At 33.8% G+C, this 27,647-nt stretch overlaps 1 protein-coding gene across 1 annotated transcript in view; it reads left to right on the top strand.

Moving 5' to 3' along the window:
• LOC111045474 (zinc metalloproteinase nas-7) overlaps positions 1-21,224 on the top strand; it is a 33,875-nt gene extending 12,651 nt beyond the window's left edge. The window contains exons 2-5 of the mRNA XM_022330901.2: positions 10,484-10,663; positions 17,009-17,314; positions 17,991-18,124; positions 21,018-21,224. Of these exons, the coding sequence (XP_022186593.1) occupies positions 10,484-10,663; positions 17,009-17,314; positions 17,991-18,124; positions 21,018-21,119 (722 nt within the window). The 3' untranslated portion in view covers positions 21,120-21,224. The remainder of the gene's footprint in view (positions 1-10,483; positions 10,664-17,008; positions 17,315-17,990; positions 18,125-21,017) is intronic.
• The last annotated feature ends 6,423 nt before the right edge of the window (positions 21,225-27,647 follow it).

Here is a 27,647-nt window from a genome sequence, read left to right as displayed (position 1 = left end):
ACAGAACAACAATCAAGGCAGTTAGTTGTCTAATGTTCAAACAATGTGCAGACATTCTTGAAGCTTGTTGGCTTGTCATTTGAATGCTCTGAAGGGTCATTGTAGGTTTAAATGTTGCTGAGGTGGACAAAAACTCATTTCTAAGAAAGAAATCTCTTTCCTACTTCATACATCTTTCGACTTCGACTGAAAACATAGCATATTCTATTATAGGGTCACATTGAAAACTGTATAGTTATTTGAAAAGTTAGTTAACTGGTCATTGTGTTTTGGCGTGGGATACACTCTCGAGGTTCTATTCAAACTCGGACTTCTCTGAATATACTCAACTTTGTCAGAGATTCCGGTCAGTTCCGGAATTTTAGTTATGAGTGGGAAAAACGTTTTTGAAATGTAATTAATTTTGAATGAGGAGAATAAAAAATGCATTTTATGATTCAGTTTCCAAAATAATAGAATAATCTCAGAACTATGCTACATAGAACATGGGTTATCAATGGAAGTTTCATACTTTTCCATAATTTAAGTCTTTACAGTGAATTGAAAATGATTGGTTAATATCCGATACTAATTTTAATAGATCATCATGAAAAAAATAATATTGAGAATCGAATCTATTCACTATAAAATATTTACTATTATTCAGATACTAGAGTATACTGGATCTTGTTGAAGGGGTTTCATTACTGACTGAGTTTTGCATCGAATTGTTTGCTTCATAGACGCCAATTGCAATCAATTCCTTCTAGACTTCTATTTGTTGCACACAGACCTCGCATACAGACTTTCCCTCGCACACAGGCTTTGCCCATGCGAGGAACCTTCTTCAAGTTTTGTATATGTATATTGTATATTGTTTGTACTTTCTAAGAAGAAGAATAAAGATAATTTCAATTCGACAAACAAGTCACTACATAGACGTAGACTATCCATCTATTCATTAAAGGCTACATAATTATTGAAAGACATTGGGCTCTCCAGTTCTATCTCTATCTCTAATTCAAGAAAAAAGTGTTCTATTTATTGCTTGATTATTTCTGGGGAGTTCGGACATGAAGGAGACCCCCCCCCCATCTGGCCAACCAGGCTCATTATTTCTATTTTTACGGTGTACTAAGTAGGCCTATAGTGTTTACAAATAACTAATATATGGTAATTTATTGAGAAGAATATTCACAAATTTTTATCAGGTAATTTGATTACAAGACAAATGCTTACAACTGAATTTTGTGACAAATGTGCACACTATGAATGAAGGGTATAGAAAGGGTCTCGTCTACCTGAACTAACATTCAGGTAGCAGGATGAACCAGAAGTGAATTCATAATACTCCGTATATCAATCAAATTTTGTTATCTCGTTACTCTTGAAATTTTAGACTAGCTTATTTTTAAGAATAGACTGAATTTCCAAAGACCTTTTTTTGAATATCTGAAAAATAAAAATACTAGGCTTATTTTCTTGGATATCCTGTTAGGAATTAGAAAGTATGAATCATGTGTAATAAAGTTATTCGAATCATATCATTTTTCATGAGAAACTTATCACAATGTAGTTTTTATAACGATATTGATCTCCATCACACTTCTTCCAGGCTTTGGACTGGCTAATTGATTCAAATTTCAGATGGTATTAATAATTTATTGTGATTGATTGTGGAGAGGATAACTGGTGATACTGTCTTAGCATAAGAAATAAGTATGGATAAATAAGTTCCGATGGAAATATTCACGTTGTGGAGTAATTTAATTGTGTTTTCAATGTCATTATAATAGCCAGCAGACATCCGGATAACCGATGATCGGATAATTGAAACTTTACTGTAATTCAATTGAGTTGATACATGCCATTGAGGTTCTATGTATTCTCCTATGATGTATTCAATTCCGATCGGTCTAATAGGTGAGTGATAGTTCCAGGTTGTTGATACATTATTCTGACCCTTAGAAAAAAGTTGTTCGCATTTGTCACCATACCGCAATTTTTTTTCTGATCAGGTAACGTTTTGAATAATTGAAAGTACCATTGAAAGAACTAAATCGAATGCCGTATTTTTCGTATTAGAATATTCTTTAAATCACTCTGTTTGCAAATTTGGAGACACAAGTCGAAATACTAATTCATTCAATTATTTCATACTCCTATCAGTGCTATATTTATTATATGTAAAACCAGTTTTTCCGGCTGACGATCACAGATCAAGCCGTATAGTATTCTTTTAATTTCTTGTGGATTTATTTGATATCAATAAAGCACTTTTATACCTATATCCATATCTATATATAAGGAAAAATCACATTTCTATCCCCTTTGTCTTTCTATTGCATGCGTTGTCAGGTTAAATAGAAGGTATTGGTAAGTGTAGACTCTAGGCCAGGGGTTCCCAACAAAAGTTTCCCAAGGACCTTTATCAGCAATACAGCTATACAGCTATACAGTAAAATAGAATACAGCAGACGGTTATTGAAAAGCATATATAACGTTATCTCTTCGACAGAGAGAGAGCGAGAGCGGGACAAATACAATGGGACTGGCAGTGATGACGTCAATACGTGGACAGTGTACTTGTGTAAGGGAGCCGTGTATCACCCCCATTTGACCGCTGGGCGCTAGTTGTGTATGTCCATCCATTTATTATATTCATGTGGACCCCCACTACTTCTCAAATGCACAGTTATAAAAATAGTTCCATCTACCGCCAGCCAGCACCCCCCCCCCACACTCATAATCGTAATAAGTATAGCAGCTAATCTGATGAAATAACAAAGTGAAAAAATGTATTATATGCCTTGTATCTATCATCTTTTAAATGGGGGCGCGACAGTCGAGACCGACGACATTCGAGGCCTGCGACCGTAGAGGACTTTTACAGTCCTCTACGGTCGTAGGCCTCGACTGTCGGGAGTGTACGAAAATTAGAGTGGCCTCAACTGTCGCCTAACGCAGGCGACATTTGAGGCCACTTTTTCAGGAGTCCTCTACCGTCGCTGGTCTCGAATGTCGTCGGTCTCTACCGTCGCTGGTCTCGACTGTCGCAGGACTCTTCTGTCGTTTGCCTCGTTTGACATCGACCCTTTTAAATAGGTTGTCAGAATTTTCAATTTCAATTTATTCACAACACACAAAAATACAATGAGTAAAAGCAATATACAACAAAACAATAACAGTAACAATGATATTAACACATTAAAAGACAATATTGCTAAAATGATGTGTGGTGGAAGAAAGAAGGGGACCTTGCCCCAACTATGGTTTCCCATGTAATAGGCAGGTAAGGTATAACTGAAAGGGAAGGGTGTGTGATGGGGAAGTGGAAGAAAGTAGGTAGATAGGCATGGCTGAGGGAAAGGGGATAGGATGTGAATTAACGATCCAGGAACCGGTTACAATAATTTAAAGATTGAAAAAATAATTGCTTTTTATCCAATTAATGATTTCCTGCTTCATTTTCTTTGTAATTTTAGCATTGTTGAGATGATGATCCGGAATTTTATTGATTATTTTAGTACTTAGATAAATAAATTGCCGTCTAATTGTTTCAATATTAGTATTATATACGAAATACTTATTTCAAGTAGCCTAGGTCTCAAGCGGTAATGTCTATTTATTGAGGTTTTTGGTACATGGAAAATTGGTTCTATTTTTTTATTAAATATTTACTTACATTTTCAACATATACCGGGTAACTGTCTAACTGTCAAAACCTTGAATTCCTCGAATATAAGGTCAGACGGGAGAAATCTGGGTTTATTTAAAATAGATTTAATTATTAATTTGTGCATTATGAACAGTAAGTTGTTCCAAATGGGAATTATAACAACCTCCCCCCACATACTGCTACTCCGTATTGCATTATCGACTGTAGGCTACTATAGCAAAATAAAGCATTTTAAGATGAGTTGGATTCAGATTTTCTCTAGCTACATAAAATTTGTAAGAGAGGTATTTCATCCTTCTGCAAATTAATTTAATATGGATATCCCATTTCAGGTTCTCATCTATATTGATACCTAGATATTTACAGTTTTTAACTTTACTAATGATAGGACAAGTGCAGGAGTTGGGGTCAAGGTTGCAATTTGAATGGAGTTTCAAGTTTAATTCTCTGTCTGGCTGTCCTAATTTATTGAAAGAGAAGGTAATATAGTTGGTTTTTTGTATTTTTAAGCTCAAAGTATTTTTATCTAGCCACTTTGTTATGCTCAAGCAGTTTTGCTCTGCAATTTCATGAACCTCAGCCCACGTTCTTCCTGAGAAAATAGCTGCTGTATCATCAGCAGAGGATATTATTATGGTTGAGTTTTTAAGTTTTTAACTTAATAGATCATTTACATAAATTATGAAAAGTAATGGCGATAAAACAGTGCCCTGAGGGAGGCCATAAGGGGTGAGCTCGGTGGTGTTAGTTTCATTATTTACAGATAGGGATTAAGTTCTATCAGTCAAGTAGCTCTTAATAAGGTCAATGAAGATTCCCCTAATGCCATATATTTGGAGCTTATCAAAAAGAGAATCATGAGGGATGGTATCAAAAGCTTTTCTTCATATCTAATAGAACAGCAATGGTTTTTAGATTAGAATTAAGGTTCTGGGAGACGGTATTAGTAAATTTAATTGAAGCATCTTCGGTATTTTTACATGTTTGAAAGCCATATTGATTATTATTTATTATATTATGCTTGTTCAAGAACATAGATAAAATTGCATCAAGTAACTGGTTTAGGCCATTAACAAAATTTTCTGTGTTATTGTTACTGGGTGATCTGTAAATTCCAATAACTCTTAGTATATTATCATTTGATAACCTTAAATCAATGCACAGGGAGTTGGCTTCAGAGATATCACATGAAATTACATTGAAATCGATATTATTTTTGATGTAGACACACAAACCATCACATTTATTAATTTTAGTATAACTGTCAACTGCAGTGTATCCTGGGATGTTGTAAAAAAGGGCATATTTTCAGTCAGCCAAGTTTCAGTTAATACAATTAGATGAACGTCAGTTTCGAAGCTATTTAAACAACAGATGAATTGATTGAAATTTGCATTTATACCACGAATATTAGTGGAGAGCACATTAAGGAACTCGACATTTTTGCCCGTTATTGTAGGAACATAATTTGTATAATCGTCAATTTCCTGCGTGAGATTTTCAACTTCCAGTAATCCAAGAATATCATCAGTTATGGACCACATTTCGGGATATTTAAACATATTTGCTGCGTATGCCACTTCAACAAACATGAGTTACTCATTTCAAATAATATATTATAATGATAAAGTATATTATACTGTTCGTCAAAGTTGTCACTAAATCTATTCGACCCATCGTGATATATCTGAAACTATAAGTTAACTATTACATGCGATATACTATTGTAAATCTGCAGTGGCTTTGTATTCATCCTGAACAACTCTTTTTGATGTTAGTCCTTGTGCCTCATGTATAGTATTTTTAGGTTCACTCTATCTTTCAAAATACCACACAATAACCGTTTCTCGTTTTGGGTAAAAGTAAGTAGCCTATAAGAGTTTCAGGTTTAAGCTGACAATCAGCTCCATATGTAATAGTCTTCCTAACAGATGATACTGTTTGATTAGTGGTTAGAATTTTATCATCATATTATGTAGAGAGTGCATAGCATACATCAATCGGACATCGTTTAGTAACTGGAAATGTTTGGGCTGGCACACAAAAGTTTTAAATTTGAAACCATTTAGATTCAAGACCACTTCTCTCTATATAAGGAATCTGCCTAGAATCACCTAAAATAATCAACTCTCTAGCTTTGAAATTTCAGAAATGTAGCCTAAGTAGCCTGCATGCATAAGTAAAACTTCATCTACGAATGAGTGTTCGTATACCCTATCAGAGCCGTTTATGATATAAGATGAAACGGTTCTGTAGTCAATATTCAACCTATCAATTGATTTATTATTAGGTAAATTTTTAATTGCTGATCTTATTTCAAGCACACCTGCCCTTGTTTGACACAAGACCAAGTCTTTACCATTTTGTGCTCTTCTAATATATAGGCTAACTAGTTTTCCCGCAACCGGGTACCCATCATCCATGATATTTTAGGCATATTACAATCAACTATGTTAATGTTGACATATTTTTTATTAATCATTAATAAGCACTATTGAGCATTGTGTGTGTCTTTTGTTACTAGAATAAATCTTTCTTTTGTCTCAAACGTCCTACTATGGTTTATGAATTTGGTGTACATACCTCCGTTTTCAAGGGAGTATCCCATACTGTACACAATAGTTGTTGGCCACAAGTAGAACTTCAGGTGATTGTCATAGATATTCATTTCATGCTTCACTACACTTTGGATTACACTTGATGAAGACAGCAGACACTTATCAGTCAGGGTAGAAAGCACCTGTCTGTATATTTTTCCGTTGGCCTCATCGTGGTCCTGCAGCAGATTCCGCAGCTCCATCATACTGTTCATGAATCTCTCGGAACTGGTTACACCAGGAAGAAACCCTCTCGGACACTCGGTCGAAGCAGTTGACTCCCCTATACTCACAGCAGGTATATCCACGAATGAAAGGTAGTTGGAATGTTCATAATAGAAAGCAAACTTTAGATTCGACTCCATTACTAAACTGAGCAATTCTATTGCAGATATGAATGCTAAATCGTTGAAGACGTCAATGCCGACAATAAGTGGATAAGTGAAAAATTTGATGAAGTCCATTCATTGATAGCCATTAATATCACTCTCAAGTCGTCCATCACTCTCTTATTATTTGTTTCAATTACGAAGTTCTGAGAGTTTTGTTAGTGATACTTTTCACACATACGTTTTCAAATGCAATATCTGCCATAGCTACCCAATCTTTCTTGTTGATTTTGGATTTCGTTGATAGCTTCGCGATTCCTTTAGATAGTCAAATTTTATCACCTGCAATATGTGCACGAAGATTTAGAATATTTAAACTAAATAGTGCAATCAGGAAGAGCCTGGTTATTCTCGATTATTGTCGATTGCTTCAGACTCGGTTCGATAACGAGAAGAAGTTAACATTTCATAATAGATGATACCTTATAATTATTATTATTTACATTATGTACTAATAGAACGCTATTACATTATGTACTCTCTGGATACAAACAGAATAAAGGACCAATTTGTTTTATTTTATATTCATATAAAGGTGAACGTGCATTATAATAGGTCGGTGGAGCGGCGCGACGCGACTAGTTTTGGACTAGCAATTCGTGACGTAGACTTGTCAATTGCGATTTGAATTAAGACATAGTTGTTGAAGTTTAGAGTTCTAATTGAAGTCAGTTCCAATTTGAAGTTATGATAGAGTGGCAAGATGTGAGTGATGAGTGACTCGGATGAAGAAATGTTATTTTTGGAAGCTGTGGATGAAGCAGAGAAAGAGGAACTATCAAGGAAAAAAGAGAAAATGTTGGTGCATCCCATTAACTTACCGTAATAATTGTAGGTAGTTGACTAGAATGTTAACTGGAAGACGACAGAACAGCAGACTGTTTGCTAAAGCAGAGGTCGGAAACAGCCAAGCCCTCACGAAGTTACCCGAGCGCGGAAAATTTCCGACCTGAGCTCCGTGCACTAGGAACACGGCGCGACGCGGTCCGACCCGAAAAGTCCTCAGACTTTTCACACAAAAAAAGTAGTTATATTGAAGCTAGATTTAAAGTGGTTGGATTTGCATGAAACCATTGCTATTACTATTTCATTTATCGAGCTATTATTGTTTAAACCAATTCTATAATAAGATTTCTCAATTATACTATATTCAGCAGAGCTCCCGAAGAGTAATATGGAATAGATTCTATTTGATTCTACAAAACCTTTTTGCAAATGAATCATCTGATTGGTTTGTAGATATAAGGAATAAACTTTCTCTCTACTAACAAAATGCGCAGAACATTTGAAATAAACAGATAACATTTTGTTAAGATAAGATAATAACTCGACAAACTTCAAGGAAAAGTCCAATTCATGATGAATAGTTTGTAGCAAAATACGACAAATTCAATGCACTTTATGTAGGTAGGCCTGCTGTTGTTCAACCAGTATAAAACTATACAATAAGAATAGTACTGTACCTTCCATTCTCACTGACACTGAGCCAACTCCAAATTATGATAGAAATGCAATTCAAATCTCAAAATGGTGAGAGAAATGAGAGACATATTTTCCCCATACATTCGAAACCGATCAATTTAATGATGTGCCACACGACAGTAATATTCCAAAAGAGATTGATAAACTAGTTTAAAATCCAGGTCACATTTGAGTCGTATGTTTGCCATGTATTTCGAGGTATTAATTTCACTTGTAAAGTGAAATGAAATAGAATATAACTACTTATTAAATATCCGATAATAACAATCGATTACGAAAATAATATCACATGTCCATCCTTTTCCGATATAACTGAAAATGCGTTTCAATCATAATGATTGGTCATTGACCAATATTTTTCCATCTACTCATCGTCATCTGAAACAAATTCAACTCAAACAGGAAGCAACAGATGAAATGAGTGAAACACTAGGTAGTGAGAGAGAGAAAATTTCAATGTTCTCGTTACTTGTGAAAGTTCAAGTTTTCTGATAAGCATCTGATTTCATAGCTTTAGTGGATCATCGTAAAGATCATGATATTTTAGTCTAAAAAATGTGAATATTAATTCATGATATCATAATTTTTCAGTTGTTTTTTTCTATCAACCTATCAAAATTTAAAACAATGGAGTTTTATCAGTTAGGCTTGTGAAAAGTGAAAATTATTGTTGATGAGATGAGCATAACCTAAGCCTACTTTGGACAATTTAAAGAGCTAAATTAAAGAAAGGGAAAATGTTTCAGGCTGGCGTCTGTTTTTGTTCTATCCAATATAGTAATGTTTTCGACCTGGATAATCGAATATTTTCAGTCACTTTTCAGATCAGTATTAGGTACTTGTCAGATCAGGTATTTCCGATACTTCTTTTCAATGAGAGATATTTTTCCAATTAGTAGCTAATTTACTCAAGAATTACTTTCTCAGTTAATCTGTGCTATTGGTATCTAATAAGTCTTTCTATGACTCTTCCTGTCTTCATATAAATAGAGTGATGTGATTATTGCGACAATCAGAAAATTTTATAACAATATTCCGTCACCAGGAAAGTGAACTAAATGAACTTGCCGTTGCTTATATTCAAATTTTGATGCCGTAGGGAAGGTAATTTTTAATGCATGATAACGATACATATGATCAGTCTCCAGCATGTGATGTGAATTAACACATGCATTTAACAAAAATATATTGAAATTATAGTTAATTTTTCTAAAGAAAAATCAAACAAAAAAATTGTAAATAAGATGAAGTGTATTGAAACTGAAGTTCAACTCGTAGGATAATTTTCTGGTGTGAGAAAATGCTACAATACAGACAAATCAAGGTGAATCTCATTAATCACATTTTGCTGCTCTTTGTGTCACTTGTTCAATTCTAGTTTTGGTAATGGAATGAAATGGATTTATTTATTTATACACAAAAGCATTGTTCGATAGACGAAGATTAATCTCAAAATGTAACTCAAATTGGTTGTAAAACCGTAGAGAATTTCATTATGAATAGTTGCTGTTATGTACCGTATCAATATTATATTGATCAAAATCAAAATCATCTATTGGGCATAAAATTTGAAGAGATAAAATAGGCATTCGCCCAAAACTGTCTCTATTATAATTTTTGTCAAGTTTGGTCAAGTCTATTGGTCAAGTTTATGATCTCCATTCAACGTATCAGGTGTTGATGAACTCAAAACTAAGTATAAGTTGTGAAGTACGAAGTATTAAACTTTAGATAAACTCAAAACTAACAAAAATATTGATACTCTGAGATATGAGACTGTACTCAATTTCTATTCATCGATTAGCCTACCTGGAAATAAGAATTTAACATGAAAATATGGAATATCAAATTGGAAAACTACATGATTATAATAGCAACACACAGAATAGGTAGGATGCACGGATCTATAAGCTATTATTTTCTCTTTTATTAAAAATTGTGAAATCGAATAGTAAAACTCATGACTTATGAAAATATGGAAAAAACGTGACACAAAAATTATTCTTATTTCTGAATACAGATTAAATTGAAAAATTTTCTCAAGCATGAGCAATTAATATTTTCTGTAAACGACTAAAATATCAAGAATCGTAATATTAGATATAATGATACTTAAGATTAATATCATAATACTAAGTAGAGGAATCAAAGATGAAGGAAGTGGATGGACGGGTGGACGCTGAAATATATGCAAGCAATGAGAAATAATAAGAATAAAGCAGATTGCCATCATTGTCAAGATTGTTGACGATTGTCAAGGGGTATTGACTGCAGAACAGTGTTGTTCTATTATAGGAGATGAACATTATTATGTACGAGTTTTTGCTTAAACTATTGTTTCTTAAACTATTTTTCAGGTGTCGCGGTATCGCAATGGGATCCCGAAAGTGAGCTGAACCCGGAGGAGCTCGGCAAATATGCAGAAGGAGACATTCTTTTCAGGAGAACTAATGAAGATCTCACTAGAAATGGACTGAAAAACGCATCAGCCAGATGGCCGAAAGGCGTTGTGCCTTATGAAATCAGTCCATACTTCAGTAAGTTTTAGAAAGCCATTAATATTTTCCCCTTAAAAATCAAGAAAAACAGTTGATCAATAACTTGTTAATTGTTTATACCTTAATTTCACTGTAAACCTAGCGCCGCAGTGCAGGATGGTTTCTCACAGCTTGGCGTTGTTGTCATTTGAGATGGGTGTCTGGCTTGGAAGTGTTTAGGCCGCATTGCAGGATGACTGTTAACGGTTGCCGGAAGATCAACAGCTGGGGTTTTTTTCGTTATTTTTCGTGATAGAGAAATTCTGATTGCAGATTCGTTCTCAGCGACCCCAAGTTTAGCCTAAAGGCTCAGAATGTCAACAATGTTTTTAAATAATTAAAAATCATCATGAAAATTCATTAATATGGTAGTACACCAAGTTTCTGGAAACTTTTTACTGGTGACTGGAGTTTATAGGCAACACAAAAAAAATAAAACGCTGCTATTATTTGCTGTCTCAGCGCCTAGTCCGAGTCAGACAAGCATCCAGCCTGCACTGCGGAGCTAGGTTAAGAGACAACTGAGTGGTGCTGGGTGGTTCAGAGAAAACGCGTTAAACGAGGAGTCTCATCTATTGACTCATATTATATACATTATCAATAATTATTGTATCTGTATCTATGATGAAGTAAGTATTCATTTTTGAGTCAAGATGTAATAGTTATCAGCTTTGTACAGATCGAACTCATCTGAATTTATTTAAGAGAATTCATTCAACTTAGTGAAAGGTATTAAAAAAGATATTACAATAATAATTAACACTAACTCGATTAAGGAATTATTGTAGATTATTTTGAACAAAACCTCAACAAAGCTATTTATTCTCAACAAAATTTCTCGAGTAAATACAAGTGAAGCAGCTAATAGTTATACATTTCATTCTGCACTGAATGGTGTCTGTGTGTGCACAAAGAGAACGATCAGGCGTTCCGAGCTCTGCGTTATTGGAGTTAATTTTTATTATTGAAGTAGATGAGAGAGAGAGTGAGTGTGTGAGTGCGAGACGGTGTGAGAGTGACGCTTTTATCGAATCGACACAGAAGCTACAAAGACGTTTTCCATCTCAACGAATTTCTTTTATTACTATTACTACAAGTCATTATGAAAGAATATTGATAATAATTCTGGATGTTGGACGACTCAATCAAGAGCAGATTATTCACAAATTCCAGAACATTACATATCTCTATACTTTTCAATATTACATTCACAATTCAAAGTTTTCAAAATGATACCTCACTAAAATTATAATACAATATGTGTCAAGGTTATCCAGTAATAATTAACTATGAAGATTAGACGAAAATGAGATGAGATTGTAAATGAGTAGTTATATGATTTCCATAGTTTATGAGCTGGCAATTTCTTCAGTCAAAGTAAAAATCTATACAGTATTAAGTATCACCATTATGAGATTTCAAACCACTCGAAAAGGGAATTATATTACATCTAATTTATATGTTATAACAAAACAAAAAGATCAAAGAACGAAGACGTGACAGTCATGAATATTATACCCAACATTTCATTATTATGGATTGCAAAGTCTACTATTTACTAAAGAATAATTGTTTGTGACTGAAATTATTCATCCCTTGAACATCGAAGACCTTCTCGTAAAGAACAAAGATACTATTTTCAGATGTAAGATGGCCCCTATAAGATCCTAATTCCTAGCAAAAGTCAGACAAAGGTCGGAAAAACATCAAACAGGGAATTCCAGATTTCTGAAAGGACTATCTTTTCCCGTGTATACTATTGTAGCAAACTTTCTATAGGATTCAGAGGGACAATACGTTGTAGATGAAGAGACAGGTAGAATAGCATGCCTCTTGAAGACAAAAAGTTCTTTGACCAGCTAGTGACTAGAATCCCTTTGCAAATAATCTGTCAAAGACAGAAATTATTGTATAGTATTAATGTCTCTATTTGTGTCTCTACTAATACTTTTCTGGAAACCAAGTTATTTTTGTGAAGCTGAGAATTCTTCGAAGGATGCTTCATTGAATGCTATTGTTAGGAGCAAGTTGGTCATTGTAAGCTATTCATCAAAATAGCTTCCATCACAGAGACTGTTGAAAATTTCAAATGCATCAACTAAAATACGTGAAATGAGCATTCATGGAAGGTTGATGATGTGTCTAGCTTGCTAAATTAAGCTTGAACGATCTTAATACTAAAGGCCAGTAAACTTATAATATGCCATTACAGATTATTCAAACATTATCAAGAGGGATGGAATTTCAATTAATTATACAGTTCACAAGGGCCTGAATTGCATATTAAATTACAAAGTATTCAATTCTCGTAATGACACATTTTTGTCAATCAGTTCAGCGTGTCATCAATAATGAAAAATTGCAAAAGCTTATCTAATAAAACGTATCACTTGAAACTAAAAATTACATAGCAATAAAACTAATCAAGAGTTCCATCTTTTTAAATAATAATAATTGACAATATTCAATAAGATGAAATTGTTTTTCAACTTAGTAGGTTGACTCAAATTTTATAGTATACGGAATATTTATTGATGAAGAAAGTTAGTACGATTCGAGAAAATGTGGGAGGAATAGTTATTGATTTTTATACGGACCGAAGTATATTCCATCTGATGTTCGATTGGAAAAGATTTCTTGAAAATTCACAAATTTTGTGTTATCTCTGTTTTGAATAATAATTTGAAAGTGAACTTTCGATCTCAATCTCATTTATTACATACCAGCCGGCAGGCTCGCTTAGCTCGCCTTATTCGTCTAGCAAGGGTCTCCGCCCTCTGGATCACCGGCTGGATCAGCAGGCTCACTTCGCTCACCTGCATTTTTTTCAATCGAGCTTGCTTCCTTCTGTCAAAACGTCAGGAGGGACTTTCAGGCTCAATTCAATCACCAGTTTTATTTGAATTATGTAGCGCAAGATTGCAAAAAATATCTATTTTTATTATAATTGATAAATATTCAGATATTTCTCACTTGGTCGATATATTATGAGAATTATTGTATTCCAGTCCATTATTAAATTATTAAAATTTGAAACATGCATGATGTGGAGAACTCAACAAACATCCAAATCCAACCCTATAAAGTATGAATTTTCTTGAGAAATGCATTGGAAACTCAATGAAAATATTGTAAAATAAAACCTTTAAGAAAACGCTGTAAAAGGGTCTATATTGGGGTACCTTTATCGTGATTTCGAAGTTTTTTCAAGACAAAATTTCTAAACCGTTGCTGAACGTCTTTACTAAATTTTAACATATGTCAATAAGTTCTGGAGAAGGCGTAGAAAACGCTCAAATACCACCGATCTTGGGCAGAACTAGGGCGTCTTAACTCAAGGCGGAACTTAACTTACAATACAACATTTTTATGCTTCAGCTGAGCCTTTGTACCAAATTTGAACATCTTTTGCAAATATTATTTCTTGAAAGAACTGAGAAAATTGAAAAAAAAAACTTTGAAAAAACGCAGATTTTGTGCGTATCTATGGAAAATTTTCATAATCCGTTCTTAGTGCGCCTCTAGATAGCCAACTGAAGAATCCTGCCAAATTTGAACCTATTAGGTCCAGTAGATTTTTAGTTCTGTTGATTATTAATGATTTTTTTTTTTTAGATTACGTCTTAAAGACTCCAGTCATGGAGTATAAGACAAGTCATGTTATTACATAATAATTCTAACACTAGTAGTTCAACCTAGTTTAGGTTTGAAAGGAATTCTTGTACACTATAAAAAGCTCTATCAACTAAATATTTTTTCATTTGTTTTTTGAAAATCTTCAAATCATCATTACTTTTCAAGATTTGAGGTAGCTTGTTATAAAATTTCCTACCAATATAATCTGGTTTTTGTTCAAATAACCTACTATTGTGACCCATTATATGATAATCTGCTCTGTTTCGCGTATTATACTCATGAACATCTGAGTTCTGGATCACACCACTCGTTTTCACATGCATTACAACTTCATATACATACAAAGATGGCACAGTTAATAGACCAAGCTTTTTAAATAAAGGCCTACAAGAGTCTAACCTATTCACTTTCTCTATACATCTGAGTGCCTTCTTTTGAATCTTAAACACTCTGTCCATATTTTGTTGAGATGAATTACCCCATACTAAAATAGCATACCTAATATGAGATAGTATAAGTCCATGGTAAGCAGTTAACAGTAGTTTTTTACCATTCAGCCTAGCAAGCTGCCGCAGGACAAATACCCCAGATGATATCTTATTACATATCCTCTCAATGTAAGGATGCCATGTTAATTTCCTGTCCAATAAAATTCCCAAGAATGCTACTTTCTCTTCTTGGTCTAATTCATTTTCCTCTACAAACACATTTATTTCTCTATCCTCTACTGAATTATATTTACTTTTGAATTGTAGGAATTGACATTTCTTACTATTTATTGTTAATTGCCTTTGCTTCAAGAATTGGACAATTGACTGTACTCCAGTAAAAGCATTTATTTCTAGACTATCTAATAAATAATTGTTAAAGATAAGCGATGTGTCATTAGCAAACAACAGAGCTCTGTGAACTTTTAACTCTTTTGGTAATTGGTTCACATACAACAGAAACAGTAAGGGACCCAGAAATGAGCCTTGAGGTACTCCAGCCTTGACCTCCAGTTTTTAAGATTTAATTTTTACTATTTCATTCCCATCCACCTTGGTAAGCTCAACACACTGGTTTCTACCTATGAGATATGATTCAAACCATTTCAGTTCTATACCATTCACACCTACAGTTTTTAGTATTTCCAATAATATTCTATGGTTCACACAATCAAAAGCTTTGGATAAATCAAGAAATATTGCAGCTGCCTTCTCACCTGAATCTATTATATCTATTAGTCTTTCAACAAGGGATACTATTGCAGTCTTAGTAGATTTCCCTTTCTGGAACCAATGCTGTTCATCACATATGAAATTAATTTCTTCCAGGTGCATCAATAACCTATTTAAAACTACTCTTTCAAAAATTTTATGTATTACATTTAGAATACTAATGGGTCTATAATTTTCAACTCTTTCAGAATCACCGCTCTTGAAAATTGGCAAAATTTTTCCTTGTTTCAGATCATCAGGGAAAATACCCTGCTCTAGTGAAGTATTAAGGAGATGCAATAAAGGGCCCAGTAATTCATTTTCACATTCTTTTAAAATTTTGCTTGAGACCCCATCCAATCCTACTGTTTTTTTGTTATTCAAATTTTTTATTATTCTTGACAACTCATCTCTTGATAATGGATGAAATTTTAATACCTTTTCAATTGGCTCAGCATTTAATGTAGTTGTATTATAAGTATTAGTGTTCAGTGACTTTTGGAGATTATATGCAACCTGTTGATAATATTTATTGAAAAAGTTACAAATGTCTATACTATCATCCATATAATTTCCATGTTCATCGATTATCCTAGGGACATTAGTAACTGTATCTTTTTGAGCTGCTCTCCTATTTCTATTAATTACCTCCCAAAAAGCAGAGTTAAAATTGGTACTAGTTGTTAATATTTCAGCTGCTTTCTTACACTTAGCTTTCCTCACTTCTTTTGCATAGTTTTTCTTTAGACATTTGTATATGACTTCACTCGGAACATCCCTCACTAATTTAAATTCCTCATAAGCTTCCCTAACAATATTTCTTTGAGTAAGAATATCTTCAGTTATCCATTCATCTACTTTGTTTAATTTACTTTTTACTTTGACTTTTTTATCGGACAGCATACACTAATGTGAAATCTTAGAGTATCAATGAATTGCTTATATTTGTAATTTAGGTTACAATAACTGTTATAAACACTACTCCAATTTTCTTGAAGCAGTTTCTGCTTCAAACGATTTGTATTTCCTAGCTCATATTGCTGAATTTCTTTCACAAAAGGTTTTTTTCTGCTTGGATTCTGGCCCTGCAACTTAACATCTAAAATTTGATAGTTATGATCTGATAGATCTGAGCTACCTAACCTGACATTACAACCTTCTATATTTGTGAGGATATTATCAATAATTGTCTGTGAAGTTCGAGTTACTCTTGTATATTCGTGGACCTTAATTTCTAAATTATTCAAATTAATAATATCTCTAATATCCTCTGTCATTTTATCCTGCCTGGCAAAATCGGTATTGAAATCTCCTACTTCTATGAGTGTGTGAGTGAGTGAGTGAGTGAGTGAGTGAATAAGTGAGTGAATGAATGGATCAGTGCCATTTCGCTTTTATTATATAGACTACTACAGTACATAATACCTTCTGAGTTCTGACCACAACAAGCCTTCCACAATCATTTTGTTTTATTGAGTGAATAATTAATCTATTTCTTTTTTGTTTCCAGGTCAAAAAGACAGAGCAATGATCATGTCAGCAATAGATGAATACCATAAGCTGACCTGTGTGAAGTTCGTTCCTAGGACAGGGTCCGAGCCAGATTACGTGATGATCACTAACTCCAATTCAGGATGCTGGTCGTCTGTAGGCCGTTTGGGTGGCGTTCAAGAACTGAATCTTCAGTCACCTGGGTGCCTCACCAAGAAAGGAACAGTCATGCATGAAATGATGCACGCCATTGGATTTTTACATGAACAAAATCGTTGGGAAAGAGATCAACACGTCTCAATCAACTGGCAGAATATTGAATCAGGTATAAACTTCTTTAGAGTGAAATTACTTAGTTATTTCTTCGTTTTCCAAAAAATTCAGCCAAAAAGTGGAAACAAATTGTTTTTATTGTGCTTGCTCTTGTACTAACTTTATTTCGTCGGTGATACAAATATGGTGACGTTCACTATCTGTTATGCTCACTGAAATAAATTCGTATTCATCTAGTTGATCTACAGAATCAAAAGCTCATTTTGTTATTGGAATACTATCGCACAGCAGCTAAATTTAATTATTTGCAGTACATTGAATGCAGTTTTACATAATATGAAGATTCAAAATAATACTGTACCACAGGTCTTCAGACCGACTGTCACAGACCGCTCTCTATTCATAGGGAATTCATATTGCACATTTTTTGGCAGCTCTAATTGACACCATCACACTCATTCTCTCTCTTTCATCCACTCTTACTCGCCATTTATCTGGCCACCCATCTAACCTATTTTTGGCACTCCAGAACAATAATTATTTCATAACTTTATAAAGATTAGAAGACCGTGCTGTATTATACTCAATCTCATAAATCGAATAAATCTCAAATCTCAATAGAATATAAGATGAATAATGTTTCCTCTGAAAATGATATTTCTATGTATCTGTTTGAAAGGTTTTTAATAAACCTTTTCATTGTTCTAAACACTTTCGATTTATTTCAGGTCGTGAGAACAACTTTGAAAAGGCAAAAAAACAACAGACTGACGCCCAAGGTGTTGGATATGACTACAGGAGTGTCATGCACTATTCGTCGAACGCATTCTCAAAGAACAGTCAACCAACTATAGTTTCAAAGGTTATATTTTTCCTTACCCTCTTCCATTAAATAATTTTTTACATATTCTAGGTTGATAAAAGGCAAAACTGCAGCTTTCAACTCAATAATGAACGGCCTGGTGTCACTTACAATTTACTGTACATTTAATCACTGTTGAATGGCATCATTGCAAATTGCAATGTATATCTAAAGTAACTAGAATAAATTTAATAGAACTTCTCGTATTTAGAAATTCATTCTGAGTTCATGCTTATAGTGCATAAAGAAAATTTATACTTTCATGATCAATCATTACTATTTCCATCTGAATTCGCCCACTCTGAACTTCTAGTGTTGTAGTTGAAGTTCTGTTGCTTCAAAGCAAGACTTGCGTTATTGATTGAAAACTGTGTTTCCGCGTTACTCTTTATCAATTACAATATCAACAGATAAAGAAAGACTATTTCTATTACTACTGTTTGAATTTTCAAAGAACGGTCTCTTGTTATTCGATTGGAACAGGCTATATCAAGTTCTCCTTTTCATAGACAAAAAAGTCAAATGAAGCTTTATTACAGAGCATAATAGAATACTGAATCAGGATATCTTAAAAAGTATAATGATGACTGTGGTATAGGATTAAACTATTAAGAACATCGTACAAGAATACAAGATAGAGGCGGACTCCCACATATTAGAATCAGAGTCCGTGTCCGGTTCAGTGAAAATATTCTTCCTAATTCTTATGAGACTATAAAAAAGTCCGTGCAAATTTACTTCAGACATGGAGGAATATGCAGTGCAGAGAAATGGAGGAAGATCAGCTAATTACAGTGATTAATATAGTAGTAGGTGGAAGTGCAGTTTCCAATTTGTCAGTTGTCTGACCGCTTTCAGACAGGTAACTTCGCATTGTGTAGCATGAGAACATGAACAGTCACTAGAAGTTTGAGATCTCTGGCCGCTTCAGAACGGCAACATCTCGCCTCTGTATCCCTCCCGCTGTAAACAGTACTTTCTCTGCTGCGTATGTCCATTCCAAGTCAGAATAGCTATGAATAAAGATCTTTATAACTTTTGGCATGTATAAAGTTGCTTTGCTACAGTTCGATTTTGTTTATGCTATTTGATATGAGCTGACTCCTTTCACATTTGAAGGATAGAAAATCGAAGACTTTCTCTGCAAAAGTAATCTTTCTTTAAACACAGACTCATGATCACACTGTAACTGTGATTTTTATAATCAGACACTTTAACACTGTAACTATTTTAAAAAGATTGTTATCTTATGGTAATTTTCATCAAGAACACTGACGTTGAAAAATGTTTTTCTTCTTCAGTGAATGTGTTTCCACTCTAATAGTGGAGGAATAATTTAGTGATTGCTCAATATCAATGAACGAATTAATAATCAGGTCTAATTTGTTACTGATTATTGTTGCTAGAATAGGCCTATTTCATTTTATATCGGTGATTGAAGGCCTAGCTTGGATTATGTGTTTTTTAGTTTCCTTGCCCTACTACCATAGGTAAGGAAAGTATTGCTTTCCAAAAAAAATTAAGGTACCCCAATTTCAAGTTTTCTATACGTTTCAAGGTCCCCTGAGTCCAAAAACATGATTTTTGGGTGTTGGTCTGTGTGTGTGTGTGTGTGTGTGTATGTGTGTGTGTGTGTGTGTGTGTGTGTGTGTGTGTGTGTGTGTATGTGTGTATGTCTGTGAACACCATAACTCCATTCCTAATTAACCGATTGACTTGAAATTTTAAACTTGAGGTCCTTATACCATGAGGACCCGACAATAAGAAATTCAATTCAAGATGGCGGGAAAAATGACGGATAATTACTAAAAAACCATGTTTTTCACGATTTTCTCAAAAACGGCTCTAACGATTTTCTTTAAATTTATACTATGGATAGCTATTTATAAGCCCTATCAACTAAAATGATTCTCATTTCTGGGAAAATTGCAGGAGCTGCGTAATATTCTCGAGAAAAATGGCGGATAATTACTAAAAAAACATGTTTTTCACGGTTTTCTCGGAAACGGCTCCAACGATTTTCTTCAAATTTATACCATGGACAGCTATTTATAAGCCCTATCAGCTGACATGAGTCTCATTTCTAGGAAAATTGCAGGAGCTGTGTAATATTCTCGAGAAAAATGGCGGATAATTACTGAAAAACCATGTTTTTCACGATTTTCTCAAAAATTACTCGACTGATTTATTTCAAATTCATACTCTGTATAGTTATTTATCAGCTCCATCAACTGGCATGAGTCTCCTTTCTGGGGAACTAGTGGGGGGTTCACCCATCCTTGAGAAATGGTCTTTGTAACCTCCTTCTCGTGCATGAGGTAGGTAGGTAGAGCAGTCTATAAAAATAACACATAGTCGAGATATTTCATCTGTAGGACAGCTGTTTTGACGACTTTTAAAAAATCATCGGATTTCACAATTTGCACAAAGGAAAAAGGTACTCTGAAAACACACATATACAGTAGTCTGATCGTAGTTTCAAATAATTATGTTGCCGCCAATCGTCATTATGTTATTTCTCTAAATTATTGTCGTTTAAGAATGAGGCTCCCAGTAAAATGAGCAAGGAAAGTTGTGTGAGTGTACCACACCAGATTTTTTCTAATTCTCCTCCAAATTGAATATTGTTTATTGTCACTTGAAACAAAATCTTGCAGTCATAACTCACATCGATAATAATTATTATCAAATGTTTGGGTTTCTGGTTTTTGGTTTTTACAATAATATGTAATGACCTGGCTGGCTCAAGTCAGGTGTCAGAGCTCTCAGGTCGCGCCTGATTGATTTCAACGTCTCCCACGTGACTTGACTTTTTTGGAATAAAGGCAAAAACTTAGATTCTCTCTCCATTCGATTTAAAGACGTCATCTAACAAATATTTTCATTTTTCCAGGTGCATGGAGTTAAACTAGGACAACGTGATGGTCTCAGTAGGAAAGATGTACAGAAAATCAGACACATGTACAAGTGCAGTAAACGAAGATCTGTTAACTAAACTCCAATCATAATTACTTTTTACATTGAAATGAAAATAAAACCAAAAACAAGTTTGTAACAAGATAACTTTTTTAGGAATTTTATAGAAGAGCTACAAAAACAATTTCTTCTCGATTATTTCATTAAACCCGAGCGAGTCTCATTCCTCTGTTCTTTCACTCTCTCTCTCACTCACTAAGTCACTTTCTCTTTATCTCTCTATTTCTGTCTTCTACTTGTGCTGCAGTAGAATCATGGATATCAGTGGGAATTCTGAATGTGATTTGTCAATTGTGCCAAAGCTGCACGACATTTGTGAATGGGTATAACTTATAACCAGCTAGTTGGTAATGGAAAATTTCAACATGAACAAATATATTTGTTGTATTCATAATTTTTTTCCAGTCCATTATTCGAGTAGGTCTATTTGTTTCCTTCCTGAATTAATTATTCCAACTAGTTTGTTATTTTTCTTCAGTATTTTATTTTTCATGTCAGTGATATTTGAGCTTTAGAAAGAAGACTTTAGCAAATAGTATGTGGAGTTGAAAATGGAAATACTATTAATTTATTTGGCAGAGTTGAGAGCTCAAGTGCCGGTTGCACAAAAAGCCGGTTGAATTTAAATTGTGATCCAATCAGAGAAGCAATCTTATAAAAAATGCCTTCTCTGATTGGTCCTCGTAGAATTAATCAAGGTAAAAATTTGACCGGCTTGTGTGCAACCGGGCCTCGAATTCTTCTCAATCACTCAACCTTGAAATGTGTGTTGAGATGTGGAATTGTGGAATTTGCTAGGCCTGCTCTATTATAAATGCACTGAATACAAGTAGGCTACAGAGCATTCGCTTCACAGTAACTAAATGGGCTACATCAAGTAGATCAGTAATGTACAGTCCGGTACATGTACATAGTGACAGTAATATATCGAACTTGTGAAAAGCAATTTTGTATTGTTTCGTATTGAAATGCTTGCCATGTCGTGAATGACCACAAAAACGGATTAGACACATGGAAAAAATCCAATAGATAGTATAGATCTTAATCCAATATTATAGATAGAATGTTTTTTCCTTAAATATAGAGTTACACCTACACAGCCCGTGTAGGCTTATTATTGTTTGTTCATAGGCATAGAATTATGTCTATCAATAATTAGGTAGTCTATTTAGAATGTATAAATAGTCTACGTTTAGTAATTTGTTTGTCAAATAAAAGTCCAGACGGAATTAATTAATTGTAATTAGCGTCTGTAAAGCAAAACATTTGGCAGTTACTGAGAAGTGAGCTTGAAATTCCTTCCCTTAACACTTTCGCTTTCCAATTTGCATATAGCCTATTGCATTATTTGCTTTCTTTAAAAGATAAAAACATATTTTATTCTATTCTGTTTTTTCCACTTTGCCCTTTCTACTTTCCACAAGAAATTTAATTATTTCAATTCTCTCTTCATCCTGAAATGCTCACAGGTCAATACTCTCGTTGACATAGTCGCGAGAAATAGTCCATATTACTTTTATGTAAGTCTATCTATAAGATTGGATTTCTTTGATTCGTGTGGATTTCATATAATTGTCATCTATATGCAGTGTGTATAGTAATATTCTGTATTCATATGTTGAACTTGAAAATGACCTATGGTCGAAACTAGTCGTTAAAATATTTTAAAGTTTTAAATAAAGGGTACAACAAGTTTTCATATTGTTTTTATTAATTTGAACAAAAGTAGCCCATTCAAGTGAAGTGATTAGACGTAAACTTTAGTAATAGAAAATTATGGTAATCGTCTTATATGCTGAAGTAATATGATCTGGCACTAGTTTTATATAAGATACACTATTACTAGTAGTTCTGTGAACAGTAGACATCACGCATTTTTCTCATCCAAAAGTATATGATGTCACCTGTTCTAGTTGATTCAGTTGAATCACAATATTCACAGTTGAATCATAATTTACTCTTAAAAACTGTTATTTGTTTTCTCCTAGATAAAAAATTCACTTATATTGATAAACTCAGTTCACGTTTGAATGTGTATCCCATAAATATGATGATTTATCCAGTTTCGTGATAATCTTTCCATCTGATAGAAATATGTCTCGACTATTTAATTTTTTTTTCAATCAAGAATATTATAATTTCTTGGGCATTTATTCCCTGAATTTATTGAATATAAAATTATATTACTATATTTACTGAATTCATTCTGTTCATTCAATCATTTTTATTTTTTCAATCACCTATTAAATTTGTTTTTCAAATGTGAGAATATTGATACTGATCGGCAGGCATCATAAAAAATATTGAAACCTTACCTTATAGAAACAGACACGGCCAGACATCTGTGTAATGCATGCAATGAATAAAATACACTTGTCAGCTGATTGATTATGCATAATTCTATAGTCTGATAGAAGTAGATGATATGTATAGTGATATCAAAGTATGGAGGAATTCCTTTTCTTTTCATATTATCCAAAATTTCATAAATGCAAAATTTCAAAAAACCTTGTGTATACATCGACGAGCAGTTGAAAAAGGAATATTCCTGCCAAATCTCATCGAATTCTATCTGCGCATTTGGCCGTAATCGCGTTAACAGACAGACAAAAGCAAATCGAGTTGAAACATAGACCTCACTACGTTCGGTCAATAGAACATAAACAACTATCAATCCATAGCTACTTTTCAATGCAATTTGCAAAGCATTCAAAGTTTGCTGTTCACATGAGACTAGCACTAAATAATGGGTGACTCTGTGGGATGGAAAATGTCATGAGCAATGAACTGGAGACATTGCCATCAGCCGATAAATACAGTACAGTGACGCCTGCAGCTGGAATGATTATAATATGCTGAATGAATTGCCATGCTATGCATAAGTAGACACCACATTGAATAGAACAGTATTATAAATGCAGTTTATTACAATATTACAATAAATGCAGTGGTACTAGGAACATTAGGACCAATCCGTATAAATGGATGAATTATGAATAATATAGAAATATGACCATATCTATTCTAAGCTCCATGTCCAGAATACATTGTGAATCCTTGGAAGATGAGTGACACAAGTTAAAAATTTGTGATTTTTAGTTATGCTGATCATTCTGGGTCGAATGCTTCGCTTAACATCAAATCTATTCTATATTATACTATACTCCTACCTCATATAATTGTTGAACTTAGAGCGTTAGCTCAACTTTAAATAGAAAAAAATATTGGCAAGGAGTTACACATATTATCTGATGTCGATGATCTTCTATCAGTAAAATTTTGGAGAACAGGTCACCTTCCAATAATCTAAGCATCACACAGTTGGTTACTGGCACAATATTCAAATGGATCCAATTTCTTATGTTCTATTCTACAATACATTTCTATTCAAATAGAATACGATAACTATCCTTTCATTGAGTAGCGGAGAAGCACAAATCGAACAACTGAATAATAATAATACATTAAAATACCAGCTATGGTGAAATTCACTTCAAATTATCGTCATTGTTGGATGAAGCATTTACTCTATTAATTAGAGATGCAGGAGTTTGAAATTATCCATTTTATCCTAGAGTTACCATACCACAAGAGTTATCACACTAAACAAACAGTGAGAAAATGAGTGGGACTTTTGACCAGTTATTCTATTGGATTGGAAAACCTTATAGATCCTTAGTTGAAGCTGAAATCATCTTACAGTGATATAACTACTATAATATTGTCCCATGTTTTTTTTTTTTTTTTTTTTTTTTTTTTTTGCTGAAAGCCATCCACCTTCATTTTCAGTAAGGAGAATTGTAGGCTAATTTTTCTCAAATATGAATGATCCCAGGTTAGATACAATGAACAATACTAAATGAAGATGTACTCATAGTAATTGATAAAATTTATCATATTTGGCCTCAATAGATCAGTTTTCTATTTCACTATTCCATATGGTAAAGCTAGGACAATCCACTGCTATTGACATATGACATACCTATATAATATGACATATATATTGTCGATATTGATCCTGATCAGCTTTATCACTATTTAAGACCTGGATTCACCATCTAGAAGCAATGAACCTCATTCAAGGTGAGAGTGAGGGGGATGGCTCTGATTTTTCCAGTGCTCCTCCTGAAAAGTAGGATATTAGGCTACTCACCAAGGAAGATTCTGAGGGGGGACATTTCGGAGGGCTCATAGACAATAGGCAATGCAAAGCTATTAAGAATTGATTATTATTATTATCATTATTCATGATGAATGAGGAAAAGAAGTCAATTCATTTGATAATTATCCAGAGAAAAATAACAAATAAATAAAATGTCATGTCTTAAGGGAAGTTATTTTGGAATTATGTGATTTTCATAGTCTACTGATCAACTTGACAATGAAATGAATGATCTGTATGCATATTTATTTTCTTCATGTATTCAATATTAACCTGTATACTCAAATCAAGTTTGGTATGTCGACAGCTGTGGATATGCTTGGCGTAACCATATGATCACTAATGTTTATAGCTGACTCATCATACGTATTTTCATTTGCAAAATTTATAAATGCTATAATTATGTACCGGTACACAAGCAATCTATCAAAAATCACTTAATAATCAATAATCAAGTAATCATTCACTCAGCAATAAGATCATCGAACTCAATACGTTAACAATTGCTATATAATTATAATTGTTAGCTACATATTGCAATTTGTTAATAAATAAATAATATACCTAATTGCTACAATCACTTAACACCGATAATCATTGTCATTGTATCACTCCTTAGTACAGACAGATGTTGCCACTCTACAGTTGATTGTAGAGTGTAAATCATAATTTTCGATTAGCATAATCTCATAATTGTGATCTTTCGTCGTATCGTTCATCATTTTGCTGCAGTGGTCGTCTAAATGTAAGTCGATGAAAATATTATTAAGCCATAATACACTGCGATCACATCGCATGCATTTCCATACGAAAATTGTAATCTCTGTACGAAAAAAATGATCGTGCGAGGATGTGCAGAAACATACGACCCAAAATCCTGAAATGGATTGTCTGTGCTTTACAAATAATTTGTGAATATAGATATCCATTTATTTTATCTCTCCATTATCTAGCTTATACACTACAAAACATAATACATAACTAATTAACTATCCAAACTATTCAAGAGTGAGCATACAAAATAGGAGATGAACAATAATTATTGATCGATTTGAAGATGGAATGATAGAATATGAGTGATGGAATATGATAACATGAATTATATTTTCTGGTGTCAATAAATCAGCATACCGTAGTTAGAACAGAATACTGTCATTTCTTATGAAAATATTTTCAAGAATATTGTCTTTATTAATCGGAGAAAAGGGTGGTTTAGAGAAAGAACAAGTGAGAGAGAGTGAGAGAGTGGACAGTTTGATGGTTATGTATTACCGATAGACAAATAGTAAGCGTCCGGGTGAGAGGAGGGTGTCTGAGTAGAACACCTCTCAAGGTATCATATAGATATCACAATATTTGATGGAAAAATAGTTGCAAACTTCTTCTTTACAGGTTGGGATGTTGGCGACCATAAGTGCAATGTTGACATTGATAGTTGCGATGCGAAACAGCTCTGCGGATGATTTGTCATACCACTGCCTCAGGTTTGCCAGCCATCATGTTCTCCTTCTTCCTCGGCCTCGTTTGCTGTTAATTTTGCCTTGGAGTATTTGCTGCAGCAGTGTGTATCTCTTCTCATTCCAAATAATGTGACCTAAGTATTGTAACTTGCGACATTTTACGTGTTGCAAACTATTTGTAACTTTTTTCCACTTTTCACTACCTTTCCATTTTTTGTACAGAGAATATGAATACTTGTTGGATTGATGCAGTCCACGCAGGAATATAGCCCAGTAGCTATTCTGCTACCGCAGGTACTCGTGGCTATTTTTAGCTGTTTCTGTAAGCAGGCCGGAGACCGAATGTCAGGTCATCAGATGTGCTATACTATACAATACATCAATAGTTATAGTGATTGTGATTATACTTATACCTCTCTTCCCCATTATTTTTATATTCTGCGATTCAGCACTAGCATTGTCATACCAACAGTGTTGCCATTTTGAAAGTCAGTGACCAATCCCCAATATGAATGAGACTCAGGTTCAAAAACAAAACAAATTAGTTGAGAGAGGAAAACGCACAGGCAACAAAATACTTTTGCCTTCCAACTCTCATGCAACAGAATGAAGGGCGTGCGCCGGGGGGCAAGCACGGTTTTAGGGAGACAATTTGAAGGGGGGAAAAAGGGATTGGGGTGTATGTAATACCCCTAAATGTGAGAAGGGGGTTCGGGGGCCCTCCCCATGGAACATTTTGGAAAACTGGGTGTCAAAATAACACCTTCATGAACATGACATATTATTTTTTATAAATATAACAATAAACAATATAAGTTTATTGTTGGTAGCTACATGTTCTAATTTTTATGTGGCCATATTACAATGAAAGTTCCAATAAGCATTCCCTTGAATCGTTATTTCTCCGATTCCTTCTCTGAGAGAT

The sequence above is a fragment of the Nilaparvata lugens genome, chromosome X (assembly GCF_014356525.2).
Source record: "Nilaparvata lugens isolate BPH chromosome X, ASM1435652v1, whole genome shotgun sequence".
Lineage (NCBI taxonomy): Eukaryota > Metazoa > Arthropoda > Insecta > Hemiptera > Delphacidae > Nilaparvata > Nilaparvata lugens.
The sequence above is the reverse complement of the archived record's forward strand: the minus strand, read 5'-3'. Positions and strand labels throughout refer to the sequence as shown.